At 36.4% G+C, this 16,947-nt stretch overlaps 1 protein-coding gene across 1 annotated transcript in view; it reads left to right on the top strand.

Moving 5' to 3' along the window:
• Nucleotides 1-16,947, top strand: part of UXS1 (UDP-glucuronate decarboxylase 1) — a 52,867-nt gene that overhangs the window by 31,196 nt on the left and 4,724 nt on the right. The window contains exons 7-12 of the mRNA XM_079317590.1: nucleotides 2,521-2,625; nucleotides 3,943-4,002; nucleotides 6,056-6,177; nucleotides 12,649-12,768; nucleotides 15,181-15,224; nucleotides 16,332-16,392. Of these exons, the coding sequence (XP_079173716.1) occupies nucleotides 2,521-2,625; nucleotides 3,943-4,002; nucleotides 6,056-6,177; nucleotides 12,649-12,768; nucleotides 15,181-15,224; nucleotides 16,332-16,392 (512 nt within the window). The remainder of the gene's footprint in view (nucleotides 1-2,520; nucleotides 2,626-3,942; nucleotides 4,003-6,055; nucleotides 6,178-12,648; nucleotides 12,769-15,180; nucleotides 15,225-16,331; nucleotides 16,393-16,947) is intronic.

Below are 16,947 nucleotides of genomic sequence, written 5' to 3'. Positions count from 1 at the left end.
GCATGAGCATACTGTCAAATATCATTACTCTGTCAAGACAGTAAAACTTGCAGTAACAGTCATTAAGTTTGCCTTAGGAGCTTATTTTATGTTTATGTTGATAGTTAATTGTTCTCTGGAGTGGGGTATAGCTTGAAATAATTTCTCCTTATTTTGGTCACTTGACATTGTAAGTTTAATCAGTGATTAAAATTATTTTGCAGGATTTCTAGTGTTGCAGGACTGCAGTATGGGGTGAACTTTGAAATGCTTCCTTCAGATAATCCAGTGTGTGCTTATCCAGCCTGTGTTACACAGAAGTCAGGAGCTGAGCTTGCCCTGACAATAGACACAGCAGTTAATCTAGTAAAACTTGGCTTGTATACAAGCACATTTCATTAGGGATTTAGAAAGAAAGTAGGTTGAATATTTACTATGCCAATATTTCTGGTATTTTTAAAGCATTGTAACCAGAACACATGCTTATCTTAAAAAGAGTGTAATGTAATGCTTGTGCTTCAAAGATTTACCTACTTTTCATTTTTTTCATTGTGCAATAGACTATTGAAAAGTAAGGGATGACTTTCACTTGGATAATTCAAGTCACTTATGTAGGCTTTTGGCTTACTAGTCTGCTTTTTTATTATACATATATATATATAGGAGGTCAGAAAGCAAGGGTATGCATACTTGCTTTGTCAAATGAAATTTCAGAATGGGAAGGAGGTCTTCAACAAGAGCCACATTCCTCTAATATTTCTCAGCTAGTTATAAGCAGGTGATAACTTAATAGTTGATATTTTATTTTGTCATATAGTGATAGGACAAGGAGAAATGGCTTTAAACTGTAAGAAGGTAGGTTTAGATTAGAGATAGGAAACAGAATCTCTACTGTGAGGGTGGTAAGGCACTGGAACAGGTTGACGAGAGAAGCTGTGGATGCCTGATCCCAGGAAGTGTTCAATCCAGGCTGGATGGAGCTTTGATCAGCCTGGTCTAGTGGAATGTGGGGTGAGATCTAGGTGATGTTTAAGGTCTCTTCCAACTCAAAACATTTCTGATTTTTTTTTTTTCCTACTAGATGTAACTCGTATGCAACTTGAGCTGTTTAAGCAAGTATAGTTGTATTTAAATGGAGAAAAAGAATTTTGCTTTGGTTTTGGGTTTGTTGGTTTTCTGGTTTTTTTCCAATTTGAAAGTCCAAGGGTGCTGCTGCCCTGTTTTAAGCAGGAAAAGTAATTTGTTTGACCAGTAGTGTTCTATTCTAGGGCACTTACTCTTTGCCATGCAGGATTTTCTTCTGTCAGAATAGTAGCTAACCTTGACTTTTCCAGCTTCTTTCTGGTTTCAATGTCAAGCCTTCTTAAAAAAAAAAAAAAAAACACCAAAAAAAACCTAGCTTTTCTGTTGAAACACAAAGGAGTTTCTTTCTTTTCTTTTATGAGGCCATTATAATTATTACCTCACCTTTTGATTGCTTTTCTTGAATGACCTTGATGTAGGGGGTTTGTTCTTCCTTAAACATCTTATTTGAGCTTATGTTTAATTTTTGCATTTGCAGTTGCTTATCCACTGGTGGTTTTTTGCATGGCTCTGGCTTGCTGTGATTAAAGTTATATAGAAGACAGAAAGACATTTACATGTTTACAACAGTCATGTTATGAAAGGCTTGCAGGTTGAGCTTTTGAATATCTGATACTGCCTATGAAAATGAATACAGTTTTCATTGCTTTGTTTTTATTTTAATTTAACAAATTTGTTTCCAGAAGTCTTTTGTTTCTAATACCTCCAACCTTCAATCATTTCAGACAATGAATTTTGAATACTTATTCAGTTAATTCCTGTATTTCATAACAGGAAGTGGAGGAGAGTGCTGAAATCTCTGTATTGGGTTTTGATTTGTGTGTTTGTTTTTTTAATTAAAGCTAAAATACTGTGTTATCCAAAGCATTGCATATATATAACAAAAGGAAAAAAAAGACAAACATTGCGTGCTTGTATCTTGCAATTTATATTTAATATGTAAATGATACAAAGCCGATTAATGTTTCATTGGCAGACAGTCTAGTAATAAAAATACAGTATTTAATTTTCCTAGAAATTTTCTCCCCTATTGAAAAATGTTTCTATCATTTTTGCTTCATAGTCTAGTTTAGAAAAATACTCTGAAGCTTGTAGCCACTTAAAAACCTGAGGGTAACAGAATGCTGCAAATACTTCTACAGCCTCTAAACATTTCTGAAGTACTCAGCTAAATATTTTCTAAGTGGAAAAGTGTGGGCACCTACACAGACATCTATATCCATGTCAACAGTGTTGATACATTACATTATGCTCTAGGTTTTGTTTTACTAAAAATTAAGTTTTTCTTAGAGCTGCAACAGGTTTGTGTGCATGTCACGTGTAGGTAGCAATACAGAAAGTGCTGGGTTCCAGTGCTAGGAACTGCACAAAGGAATACTTGTTTCTTGACTTCAGTGCTTTCTCTTTTAATATCTTATGTGGGAAAATAATAATGCTATCCCCTTCATTTTCCTGTAGTGGATCAGATCTATCATCTGGCATCTCCTGCTTCTCCTCCAAACTACATGTATAATCCTATAAAAACATTGAAGACCAACACTATTGGGACATTAAACATGCTGGGTAAGTGGAATTTTTTTATTACTTAACTTGGTTAGGAATCATATAATCCTGATAGAGTTGCTGGGGAGGATGAAGCAAATGAGTTGTACATGTGAAAAAGGTGGTTTTTTAAGCAAAATAAGGTTGGGAGTTTTTTTACCCTCTTTGAAGGTTTTTGTTCTTTTCCTTTAAATATATCTGCAAATGAACACTGACAACATGCCTTTCAAAGCACAAGAACTTTGTGCCTGTAAGTTGGCTATGGAGTGTGCAGTAATTATAGAAGTAATAGGAACAATCCCAAGAGCATGGGATTTTTATAGCACAGTTGTGTTCATGACTGCAGTTTTCTCTTTGATGACTGTGGAACATTCCCACGATTACTGTGAGTGTTCCTTTCCATTTCAGCAAACATTGGACTAGGTGGAATTGCACTGGTTTGAACTCCAGACATCAGGAGTACTGCACCCTCTCGTGCATGCCTTAGCTAGCAAATTCTGAGAGAGTGTTTAATGTCTAGCTTCATGCTAGGTAATCACAAGGCAATGTTTTCAGCTTTGTCTGTTAGTTTTGGTGCTGGGAATGGGTCTGTGAGAAGACCTCAAGCCATCACTACTTTTTCCTCCCATCTTCATGCCATTTGGTATGATGCAGAATGATGTGAGTGTCAGTGATCCTGTGAATTGTTACGAGTTAGAAAAACTTCTGGACATTAGCATAGCTGTGAGTGATACTCCAGAGAGTACAGTTCAGAGAATCAAGTGATTCAGAAGCTTTTGAGGTGCCAGAATGGCACAGGTGAGAGATTTGTTTGATTTGCCATGCTAGCTTGAAGACCAGAAAGCCATTGAAATGGAATGCAGGATAATCTGAAGTGATGGGTAGGATCATCCAAGCAGTTTAAAAGAGTATAATAAAAGAAAAAAATATTGATTTTTGTCCTATTCTGTATAAGTTTCTTTACAAACTTGTCTTTATGTAAAGAAAAATTTGGTAATCATAATATATTATGTTGTTTCAAGATCCTGATTTCCTAAGTGGAGTGCTTCCTTGGCCTTTATTTAGATTGTAGTAAATAAAGTTCTTGGATCTTGATTCAGTGCAGCTGCTAGTCCCAGAAGCAAACACATCACATGCAGGTGTTGCTCTGCTGTTTCTTAAGTTTTCTAGTTTGGAAGTGGGAACTCTCAATGATTTACAGCTAAATTTGCCTTGTGAGAGAAATAGAATTATCTTTAAAAACATGTAAAACAGGACACACTAAAACAGCTAGCATGAGTGAAAGATTCTTGCACTTGCTGTAATTATTTTCTTCTTTCCCCATTGCCCAAAATCTAGGTTTAGCTAAACGTGTTGGAGCACGGCTGCTGCTGGCCTCTACGTCAGAGGTTTATGGAGGTAAGAAGAATAAAACAGTATTTAGAGCTCTTCAGATATAACTGTGTAAAAGGATATTTGGATATGTAAATGTAAAAGATTTTTACCAGAATGATAGATTTTCATCACTGTCTTAGCTTGTTTTTTTAGGAGATGTTCTTCTTACAGTTTAAAATGTGAGAAGGCCATTTACAATGCTTGCTTTGTGTCTAGTCAAGTGTGGTGGCAGGAGTTGCATGTGCAGTGTTGTCTGTACCTTTCCTGGGTCCTGGTTTACATTTCTTTTTCCAAAGGGCTTGTGGGGAAATTCAGTATTGTACTCTAAAGTCCAGATGCCATAATGAAAACCTGAGAAGAAAGATAATTTCAATAGTACATATACATATTTTTTCCCTATCACGTAGGAATTACATTGTTAAAATTTAGCAATTGCCCTCCTGTGTAAGAGACAAAGGACATAACCTCCAAGCTAAGAAAATACTGGTTGTGCATGCAGGTTCTTCTGGTGTCTCTTAAAATGTAGTATTTGGCAGTGCTCTCCATTTTTCTTTTAGTGTTACAAGTGAACGAGTAAAAGAATGATGAATGGAATGGTGACTGGATGCAGCAAGAATCTTTAGCACTTCCTTGTGTGTGTAACAGACTCTATACCTGCTAGAGAAACTTCTTTCTGTTCTGAACTATTGCACAGTTGATAATAGCAATGTTGCAAGATTAGTGGAGATACACAGGCACAGTCCCCTGCTCAGTGGGAGTAGATTTGAGATAGTAGATTTGAGTCTCAGCTGAAAAGCACAAACAGAAATGGTCTCCTGTGGTACAAGAGAAAGCTTTGTAAGCAAAAAGTGAAGAAAGACAAAGAACACACCTCCAGGGGTACACTTTTGATGGAGCAGCTTCAGAAGATTCAGAGTAAATGCCCAAGCAAGACATCACTAAGATTATTGGCCAGCCAGAGTGGCCTAAGCATGTGCAGCATTCCTACTGCCTCCCAAGCCTTAAATTATTTGTGGTCAGGCTCTACAGAGAAAAATGGTAGCCCCAAGGACTCCTCTGTAACTGAAGAAATTCCCTTCTTGGAGTATCTCATTTCCCACAGCATCTTTTCAGGGCTTTTTAAGATTGATGTTTTTATAATCATGTAAAACTTCTGTGCATTTACCATTGCTCTGTGGCTTTCATATGGCACAAATTCACCCGTAATCATATCTAAGCAGCATAAAATCTGGAAGGTTTAATCAGAACTGACTGTCAAGGTTGTTTCAAAAATTCGCATTCAGCATTAGGAAGTTCTGTAGTCATGTACGCAACCTTCAAACCGATTAGAAATTATACCATTTTAAAGTCGACAGAGGGGGAGATTTAACCAAATGTTTGTATTTTTTCAAGCATGTAAAGCACACATCATAAAGGTTCCTAGGTGATTGTTGTTTAGGTGTTTGTTTTTTTATAATCAAGAACTTCTGTGCTGGATCAAACCAAAAGATTGTCTAACCTAATTGTGCCCAGTGATAGCTAGTAAAAAAGCTTAGGATAAAAGAAGAAATGTAAGTACTTTGTAATACATCACCCTTACATTTTTAAGAAATGCAGTACATCTCTATTTTCTCAGTTTTTCTTTCCATGTTTCCTATTTTATTTGAAATTTGAATATGCTTTACTTTCCTGCATAAACTGTAATGCCTCTTACATAACTCCTGCCAACATAACCTTTAATGTTTCCTCTGAAGCACGTTAGGTAAAAGTTATGTTTATGCCCTTGAGGTGGTCTTATCTCTGCAGAAAGAGTTGAGTTGAACCCTATGTTCATACACTTTTAGGGAAAGCAGTTGCTGGCTGTTGTTTACTTGTACTCAGTTATTTTACTGGGCTTTCATCTTCTGCCACTGCCATTTTTCATGGTTCTAATGATTGCACTTTAAAGACATTATGTTGAAATGTAAGATTTCCTAAAATGCAAAATTCAGAGAGAAGCTGTGCTGATTTGCATAATACAAATGCTGTACAGAAAGTTTCATCATATATATAGTCATCTTTTGATATATCATAGTCTAAGATATTTTTTTCCCCACAGATCCTGAAGTTCACCCTCAAAATGAGGATTACTGGGGCCATGTGAATCCCATAGGTCCAAGAGCCTGCTATGATGAAGGAAAGCGGGTTGCAGAGACCATGTGTTATGCATACATGAAGCAGGTATTAAACTTGCATCAGATTGGTGTTTTTTCTGTAATTATAGAAGGCCAATGTGTGGCAAAACTTGAATATGTATATTTTGGGATAGGAGGGCAAAAGAGAACGTCGTGAGTAAGAGCACTTGTTGTTGTAAAATCTGTTTTCTTTAATGGGAAGGTTTTATTGCTCCCATCTGTTGTGTGTTTTCAGATGAGCAGTCTTCTTGTAGAAAATGTGCTTTAGTCTTCTTAATGGTTATAATATGTCTTTCAGTATAGTAAATAGTTTTTAGACAGATTAAACTGAGGTGACCTTAGTGTGCTGAGAAGTCAGTGGGATTGGATAGGGCCATTACTGATAAATGTGGAATGTTGAGGGAGAATAATCAAAATCAGAATATACAGATAAGAATGGGGAAGGTCTTTAATGAGTACTTATATAGAAGCAATGTATTTTAAGCACTTTTTAAGTATCTGAAAATTATATAGTTATAAATACAGACCTTAATGAATGCCTAGCTATGTAATGTCTGTTTTCAGACAAAGACTGTAACATGAGGATAAAAGTACAATTTAGATTGTTTAAGAAGTTACACATACCACAGTTTCCTTGTGTTTTCTAACCAGCAGGTAGAAACTCATCATTAACTAACGTAGCATTGGCTCTTTACTTTTGTGTAAATCTTGCTTAATTGTGGTTCAGCTAGGCTCTAGGAGACTATTTAATTAGCAAATGTGGCACACTAAAGAAAATGGTATCAGTATTTCATATTATTTGCAGCCTTTAATATACAAAAGTGTAAATCAAACATAGTATATTTTATAGAATTTTAAACCTTTAAGTTATAAAATTCTAAGTGCTTTTATAAACCTAGAACACAGAATCAAGCTTAAGTGGTAAGACTTAGAGGTATTTTAGTATAGAATAGTAATTTTGTCTTATCTCTTCTACTAGACAGAGAAGGCAGATGTTCTGTCTCCTTTGTTCTCTTTTAAATCATTTAAGGTCCAACATGATGATACTGATGTCTCCAGTATTTCACTGTAGCAAAATATTCCTTATCAGTCTGGAAACCCATTTCCAGTTGAAGATTGCAGTTTTTATGAGAAATTCTTGAGCTGTAGGTTGTTGCATTTTTTTCAGATTTGTGGTACACTCTGCAGTATTCTGAAGGTCATGAGTAGGTAATTTTTAAAATAATGGGCTGTATCTTAAAACCACAGAATGAGCCATGATAGCATCTTGTAAATTTTGTACAGGATTTACTGTGAATAGGAAAGATTTGTAAGGTGGAACTTCAGTGCACACATAGATTAAGTAAAAAGTCATGATGCAAATGAGGTCTGTCCTAGGGGCAGCTCTGTGACATATTTCTTTCATTTCTTAAGGGTTAGTGAAGTCTGCCCAAGCTTGTCCTATGTTCACCTATATTCTGAAACACTGTTCAGCAGGTTGGGGGGGAAAAGGGGGGTGGGTAGTGTTCAGGTGATATGCCACTATTAGTGGAAGAAACCTTACTTTTTGAAAAGGTCTGATATTCTCTATGCAAATTAGCATTGTGCTTTTAAAAGGATTTTCAGTAGGAGTGATCTTGCCCCAAAGAGTAGGATTTGCAGTATTTCAGACTAAAATATTTCCAGAATCTCTCAGCTTCAATAAAAAGAAGAAAAGTTGTTTTACATTTTTTGGTCATTTCTTAACAAAGATTTCCATCATTATGCACATTGCTAGGTACCGTAAATGCCTAACAGTGTTTGCAAAAAAGTGAAGTAAAACTAAACTTTTGCATTACACTTATAAACAGCCTGTTTGAATCAGACTGGTTTTTGAACCTGGTCAAAGTTGACTATTTGCTGTTGTCAAGAGTTTCTCAGTAGTCCTGACCAAGGCATTTTTAGTGCATCATTTTCTGCTGGCAGTGTTGTTTTGTTTACTTATTTTGACCCTGTGAATAAAACATTTCTTGATTTTATCACCTGAAAAAGTGATGGGAGGGGAGTTTTCAGCACACAGTACTTCAGTGTTAATTTTGTGCTTTGTTCAGGACTTGCCATTCAGTTTTCTGTTCAACCTTAAAAAAATTGCATTTGGCATTGTAGAGCTACCTGGAAATCTAGATATTTAATGTTTGCTTCAATACTCTGGATTAATTTAAATACTGACTGGAATCTGATGCTACCTTCAATGGCAGGGATTTGCATTATCTGCCTAGGTGTGTTGTGAATAAAAATGCACAGCAGTTTTAGTGCTGTGCATATTAACGGTGTTGTGACAACTAGATTTCATTCTTTTCTTATATTGCTGACCTGTAAGGAAATTCTCCAAAGCTGAAGCAACACTTCAGGTCACTAGGGAATGTTACAGGAAAACTTTTCTTCTCCTTATACTTTCTTAATCCATTTTTTATAGCAACTATGTGACTCTGAAAGCCTTGGTGGTAAAAAATGGGCTTTGTTGTGATACAGCTATCACATTAAGTGATAGTTTTGGAATTGCCTTAGAATAGCTGAAGTGTAGAACTATAAGAATAGTAACATTTCAACTGTAAAATTGTAGGTTGTGTTCAGGGACCTACCTTATGTCCAAGGTATAGAGTCAGATGATTGAGGCTGTCCTTCCTAACTTGTTTAGGAGCTTTAGTGTTTATGAAATTCAGATCTCAGCATCACTGTCTTTGCAAAATAATACTAAAAAGCTATTAGTAACAGAGTATTAATAGCACTTTTTTAATACAATTGACTGCACATATAAATAAAATTGCTCGGGCCCAGCTTCATTATAGAGTATTGTAGCTTAAACACATCATAGATGGGTCCAGTGTACACAGTGCTAGTAATTCTTCTGTGATTGCAATTCAGAGGTTTGGGAACAATTTTGAGAGTTAATGGTCTGTGAAATACTTGAGAAAGAATATAAATCAGTAAGAAAGTGACTATTAGAGCAAGGAATGCAGACAACAGTCTGAGTAATTTTGACTGAGACGTTGGTAAAGATTTGTATCAGGTCACAGTGTTACCCCTGCTACTGTCTGGACTTCCCCAGCAGATTTTATAGTTCCAGTTGTCTGCTGGAGAGCAGAGATTTGTAGCTTTTCCTTTCCTGATCTTTTCTGCAGGGAGGTCTAACTCATGCTTGCTGTTCAGGTAGAACCACAGACTTTGCAAAGAAGTAAGCACTGGTAATTAATAGAAGTTTGCCTGATATCCTTGTGAATTACAGCCACAACATACCATGTTCAAATTGTTCTGGTTAAAAGAAGCTTGGCATTTGAATTGTATTGATATATTTCCTAAGACAGTCAACACAAGGAGATACCTGTTCTTAAAATCTGTTCTTAACTCCTTTAAATTAAGGATTTATTATAACATCCTTGATACCCTTGATAGTTTCTGAACCTGGAATCTCAAACTAAATCACTGTCAGATATTCACACTGAAACCCATGGATAACTTTGTTTTGCAGACTGGATAATTAATGCTACATTTTGACTGACAGCTATAGAATAATCTTGAGTAATTATTCAAAGGAAGTATCTCAATAAGCCGTAACAATCTTTCCTGCTTCTTTACTTTCTTTTCATCTGTACAGGCACAGACTCTGTGAAGAAATTCATACTGATAAATAATAGAGTGAACTGAAGTGTTTTGCTAGTCCACAATCCTATGATCTTGCTCTCAGACTGTTTTTTTGGAGTGCTCAAGGAATTTTCATTCTGATCAATCTGCTGTGGGAAGGCAGGTTGTCTTAAACTGTGAGGATGGAAGGCAGTTGATTGCATTTATCCCAGCATTAGGGATAAATCTCGAGATCACATTTAGCCATATAAATATGAGCCAAAGAGGTTTTTTTCTTTTCTCTAGGATGTAATAAAATACTGTACATGACTTACTGCGGCAAACCTGGGAAAGCATTTGGCTTTGATAGTGGGAACATGGTAGAGGTAGTCAGTCATTGCTCCATGTGATTGATAATATTCAGAGTAATGGGATACAGCTAAGACATAATCAATACAAAAAAGGAGTAGAGTTACTCAACATACAAGAAGGATCACTTCAAATGAGATATTAATGAAATAGCAAAAGGAGAATTATGACAATTTTTAAGTTACTGGCTCCAAGATCTCTCCATCTTTGGAAGAATTTCTTTTGAGAAGACAGATTCCAGTTTTAAAGGAGCAAATGAAAAATTAGTTGCATAAAAAATAGATTTTTCAAAGCACTAGGCTGAAAAGTTTTTGCAAGATTATACTATAAATAAAAGGTTACTCATTTTAAAAGACAACACTACTGTGGGATGAGGTGAATAAATAGAAGGGAGAAGAAATAATGGATTCATTGTTTCTATGAGTAAGTGCCTATAGAGAATGTGTTGTTTTTCTTTTCTAGATCCCTTGCTAGTTTCCAACCAAGACTGGAAAACAAGGCTGCTGCTGTAGCCTGTGCAGTGCAAGAGAGGCTTTTTGGTCCGCATTACTGAATGAGTTATTTTTATCTTGAATTATAGCCTCCAGGTGCCTTATTTTCTGCACTTGTTATTAATGGCAGTATGTGGAAAGCCCCCATGAAATACAACCCCTTCCTGATGGAGTCAGTGGCCTTCTTCAGATAAAGTGCTGGTCAAAACAAAGAAAGGAGCAGCTCTGTAAGAGTATGTCTTTGCAAATGCAGTTAATGCATTTTGGAAATGGTTCTGTCGTGCTGCTGTAATGTGTAACATTTGAAATGTTATACTGCTGTACTTTTTTATCTAACAAGAAATAGAGTATGTTCCCAGCTGATGCATTTTGCATGGAAAGGGACTTCTCTTTCCAGAGTCTCTTTCAGCAGGAAGGGCACAATTGATGTGAGGGGTGGTTTTGGCTCTGTTGTGGATACAAGCTTGTTGGACAAAGACTGTATATCTTTTCCTGTGGCACAGTGGTTAACTCCCTTGTTACTGTTAGTTTACATTTATTTGCCCTTGCAAACAAGGTTTGATCATGAATTGAATGTTGTTTGACTTTCTCCATACTGGGAGATGTTTGGCTTTACCTCTACTACTTGGCATTTCTGATTTCTCAACACCAAGTAATAGCTGATGTATTGAATGCCCCTTTTGCCTGTCTCTCACCTATAAAAAGCTAGTTCTACTGCTTTCATAAAACAACTTTGAGGATTCATTTGTTTATGAATCACTTGGAGACCTAAGAGAGAAGGCCACAGTTTCCTGCAAGTGTGTCTAGTACACGTGGCAACATTTATTTCCAAGAAAAATGTGTTTCCAGGTCTCTTCTGAGTGAGCTGCAGCTTTCAGCCACAGATGTACCGACAATACACTTCCACATACACCCTTTTCCAAGACAAGAGCAAGCATTGGTCTAAGCCTTAGTAAAATACATGGAAAATACAAAATGTTCTGTGTAGCTTCTGAAGGAATGGTTATGGAAGGAATGTTTGCAACTCCAGAGCACTGTGGTTGTGACTTCAGTTGAATCAGCACACAGTGTTTACTTCAGACAAATTTTTTCCTGTGACTGTTACAAAGATGTTTTTCTGGGAGGGGGGAGGACTAGGTTGTATGAGGAGGATACATAGGCCTGAACTGATGTTGATACCTTCTTCCCTACCTTGTGACTGTCACTCTCAGGTGGTAGCATCTGTCTGCTTACAGCATACCGTGTTGCTCTCCAGTCACCAGTATCCTGTTTAACCTCACAAGGGCCAAAGATCCCTCTTGCAGGCTTTATCATAAACTATGGCTTGTCCAAAGAAATGTGTCAATCTAAAATAACTTGAGAGAGGCTACTTCAGTCCACAGTCTCTAACTGTTAAAGTACTTTGTCCAGAAAGATTCCAATTTCACATATTAGTTTTATTTTGTTTTGAAGATTTGCAAAATATTCTGTAGAAAGGACTTCTGGAAATGATAAAAATGTTTCTTGGAAAAAACTATGCCATTGAAGAGTTTGATTGTAATGCATGCATTTGCATGCTTAAGAAGGACACTAGAAAACACTGTGACTATGGTTACAAAACCACTTTATGGCCTTTGTTAAAAGATACTTCTCTGACATATTCAGCTTTTCTAAAGTATGGACTTCTGTAACCTATGGAAATGCTGCCTTGATACTATATCCAGTTATTGTGAGACTTCATTTATGTGCAAAAAAAGTAGCTCTAAGTCCCAGGTGAAGTATGTTGTTATTGGAAAGGTATTACTGAAAAAAATCTTGAAGTTCTTCATGGAAGAAAATGCATGTGCTAAAATCAGGAGCTGCTCTAGCACTGATCTAGATTTGCATTACAAATACTGAGAACTAGTATAAATTACCTTACTATATGCACTGCATTTTTCAGAAGGGCTGAGGAGACATTAAGTGTTTCATTATTAGAAAATAATGCATGTTAAAGCTGAAGAAGGAATTCTTAAAAAGCTTTTTGACAAGGGTGAGTTTTTTTAGGGAGAAAGACGCTTTTATTAAGGAAGTAACAGTTATTTTTTCTTTGGCTACAGGAAGGAGTTGAAGTGAGGGTTGCCAGAATATTCAATACCTTTGGTCCTCGAATGCATATGAATGATGGAAGAGTTGTCAGCAATTTTATCCTACAGGCTCTCCAGGGAGAACCACTAACAGTAAGTGATGACCTGGTGATATGAAGAACCGTTCATCCTGTCTTGTTACAAATGAGGATAGATTTTAGAAAATACTGATATTCCCTTCCTCCAAAATGTAATGTTCCAGTATACCAAACTCAAATGTATGGAGTGACATGTCTGAATATGTGCTCTGTCGATGGGGTCCATCTTTTTTTCCCACAAAGAAACAAGACCACCAGTTGCAATCTGCAGAAACATTTTAGCATTCTTGCTATTTGTGATATAAAGAAAATCCAGAGTTCTGTCAGGAATATCTCTCTAAGAAGAAGCAGATGATCCAAGGAAAAAAAGGATGGAAGTTTTGTAGTAACTCCCACAACTGTAATTATTGCAGAGAAAAATATGAAACTGGACAGAGCATTGGAGAGTTTAAGCCAGGGAGTAAGTCATGACAAGCATGATGAAACTTGGTGTCCTGTGATAGATCTCATCTAGCTTTAATCTTTTTTATTGACAGTAGTACTGCAGTCTTTTATAAGAACAGACTAAGAACACTAACTGGAAGTTTTGTGAAGCCTTATGAGATAAAAAGCAGTTACCTTGTTTTAAAATAGACAGTCCCTGGAATATTTCAAGCAACAGTATGAGAAGTCCAGAGTCCATATTCTTCTGTGGAAGGGACACTGGAAGCTTTTATTTTATTTCTATAATTGCCATACTGTCTAAACTTTAGCAAGAATGTAATTGTAATAGAATGTTCTGCCCAACATCACTGTTCTGTAGGAAAAAAAACTGTTGGATGTTGAAAATTACTGGATCTGAGAATAGAAGTAAGGAGAGAATTCTTTAGCTGACTAGGTCAAATAAAATTATCAGCAGTAACAAGGGGCTGAGATCTAAAAAAAAAATAAAAAATCACTCTTATATAATTACAGAATTTGGCTGATACGAATATCAAGTTTGTTGATCTCTTTAGAAACTTAATGTATTTGGTCTCTCAGTTTAGAGTACTTGTTCAAGTGAAGTAAATAATCTCTTGAGAGAACAGGGTCACTGAGTTGTAGAAAATGTGGCCTATGCAAGCATGATAATTCTTAGTTTGTTATTGTAAGGGAAACATTTATTAAGAGAAATTGGAAGATATAAACTATGTTGTGTTTTCCAACCATTGTCTGTATGTGGGAAAGATGGGTGGCTTTGCAAAAATCATGTACTTAATCATACTTAGTTCTGTAAAACTTATCCCACATGCTAAAAGTAAGGCTAAATGCAGGAAGCTCTACATAAATGCATAAATCTGCTTCCTGTTTGTTTGGGAGTCCCTCAGGCTGGGGCAATCCTCTCTGAATCAGATTTTGGGTAAACTCTTAGACCCTGATCTTGCCCAGTGTATACTGCAATGTGAATTCTTTTGGGCTCTGAATCAGCCTTGGAGAGCACAAGGCTTACCAAGTAACAGATGGCCTATGTACCATTGTACTGCCTTTCTGTCCTCGAGGAAAACAAGCATGCTTTCTTCTCTGCCCTTCCAAAAGCCTTTCTGTTGCAGCAGGTTGATGGTAAAATGTGTGTGTCCCCAGTTAAACTGAAATGTTTTCACCACTAAAATGTGCTTACTAATAGCTTTCAGAATGTAAGTATTCATGTTCTAGAGACTTCAGTACTGCACTTGGTTAAACTGTGAAAAAAATAATGGTATCAAATACCATTCTGTACAGTTCAAATGTACATTAATGTCTGTTTGAACTTCAGCAACTTGCTGCAAAGTACCAGTATGTAACCTGAGAACACCTCTTCCCATCTAAGGTTTTGATACAAATCTGTACGGGTCACTTTGTAAGTTGTATCATCTAAACATTACTCTGGTTCCCATTTCCATAGATAGTAATATTTAGAGCCACATGACCTTTGTTTTGGTTTTTTTTGTTTTTTTTTTTTTTTTGTCCTGATTGCTTTAAACACAGTGCTGTTTATTGACAATTTTTTTAGAGACCGCTAACATCTAGTGGCCTCTTTGAAGCTGGCTCTTGTTCATGAGCAAATCAAAACTGCTTATCATTACCACATCTTAGTAGTCTGAAGTTTGCTTTAAATATTTGGCACTCTTTTCTGGCTGAGTGCAGACTGCACCTTCTTTCAGTGTTCCAGGAGAGGACAAAGCATCACTCTGTCCTACATCCCTGAGAAGGTTTCCTTCATGCAGAGTTCTGGTTAACAAAATGCCTAGGGATATGTTTACTGGAGGCAGATCCAAGAGGAAGACAGCCTTCAGTGAACTGATACTTTGCCAAAGGCTCTGCAAGCACATTTTTTTCCATTCCTGTAACACTGAGCTTGTGTCTCAAGTGTTTCTCCTTGAGTCGTTTTTCTAGAATGGTAGAAAAAAGATAATTGGGCTAGAGACGTCTTCTGTCTTTATTAACTTTCCTATTTTTCATATTGTTTTAGGTCTATGGATCAGGGACCCAAACAAGAGCTTTCCAGTATGTCAGGTAAGCTTTGTTTGTTCTGGCTGATAATTTACTTCATGGTTCGGGTGGCCTGGTCTGCTTTTGTATTCGTGTGCATTTGCTTTACTTTTTAAAACAATTTTTTTAATACAAGCACTCAAAAAAGCATGTGCCCACTGAAATCTGATTTCAACATTTCTCAGCTGCCTGATCTGCTTTACTGGAGCCTTTAGGAGCTAGCTTTATTTTCAGAAGGGAGACATGAAAGTTTTTTAAAATATCAAGGAGAAAAATATTAATTGGTTTAGAAGTTTACATGAGATACTAACATGCTTTTCCCTTTCAGAGACAGTAGTAATAACAGACAAGTTTTTAGTGCTGAGCAGTTTGTCACTCTTTGCATTTTAATGCAATGCTGCCACCTTGTGTCCTTGGGATTGCTGTGGTTGGTGTGCTGTGCACAAAAAAAACCCAAAAAAACAAAACAAAAAAAACCCAAAAAAACCAAACCAAAACAAAAAAAAACCAAAAACACAAAACGTTAAAAAACCCATTTTGGACCTCTGGGTTGTTTTAAGCCTTCTTTGCTTGGAAATGTTCTTTTCCTCTGGTAAAAGTAGTGTTAGCAGTAATAGATGTTCATCAGGTCTAAGTACCCATTCCTTTCCTGATTGTAAGCAATAATGAAAAGAATCTGGATTTCTATGTCTGGGACCCAGGTGCTACATCTGTGGCTAATAATCCAGAACAACTTTGGGTTATATTGCTAGGGGAGAGTAATACCAAAATACTGTTTGTTAAAAAACTTGGTTTAAGAATTTTTGAAAATGAGAAGACAATTCAAACAACAGGCTGCAAAGCAGGTGGTAATGTTATGTGCCTCTGTATTACAACTTGCTGTATTTTGTTTGAATTGCATTGGAAATCAGCCTGAAAATATGTTTGGATACTGGAGAGAAGAGGAAATATTAATCAGTTTTTAGTACAAACACTCAAGAGAGCATGCACCCATATAAATCTGATTTCAGCATTCCTCTGCTGCCTGATCTGCTTTACTGGAGCTCATAGGAGTGAGCTCTCTTTTTAGACCAAGAATATTATTTATAGAGAAGTGGAAAATGCCCCAATCTGATCTTCTCTCTTTTGCAGTGATCTTGTGAATGGGTTGGTGGCATTGATGAACAGCAATGTCAGCAGTCCTGTCAACTTGGTGAGTATGAGTGCTCCACTCTCCTGAGTTACAGTGCACTGATCAACACCACCTTCTGTTTTCCTCCCTGTCACTGATACTGATTTCTAGGAAAAATAAATGGAACAAAAAGATTTCCATTATGAAAAATGTATTCTCCCATGTACTCACTTCATAAATAAGAAGACCAAACCCCTAGATATTGAGATCTTACAGTTCTGAGAACAGGATACATTTGCTGGAGTTTTTCATTTGTTCTAGCAAGAAGATGTATGTAATTAGAATATGAAGGAAAAAAAATGTGTGGGGGACACATGCAAAGTGCAGATGCAAAGAAAATGATTGAAGACTTATTTTAGTGAAAAATGCACTGAAGGAATACTTAACTCTAAATAATTTCATACTACCCTGGATTCAAGGAAAATGTGGTTTTTATTTTAAAATGTGTATTTTATGAAATTGTTCTCCAATATTGCTTAAAATGCTTGGAATTTAATTTGTCTAGTAGACTTTTGTTCTGTCCTGTTTGCTTTCACCTTATTCTTAGTAGTGGATTTAAGAATAGGAAAAAGATGT

Source organism: Erithacus rubecula, assembly GCF_903797595.1.
Source record: "Erithacus rubecula genome assembly, chromosome: 1".
NCBI lineage: Eukaryota > Metazoa > Chordata > Aves > Passeriformes > Muscicapidae > Erithacus > Erithacus rubecula.
The sequence above is the reverse complement of the archived record's forward strand: the minus strand, read 5'-3'. Positions and strand labels throughout refer to the sequence as shown.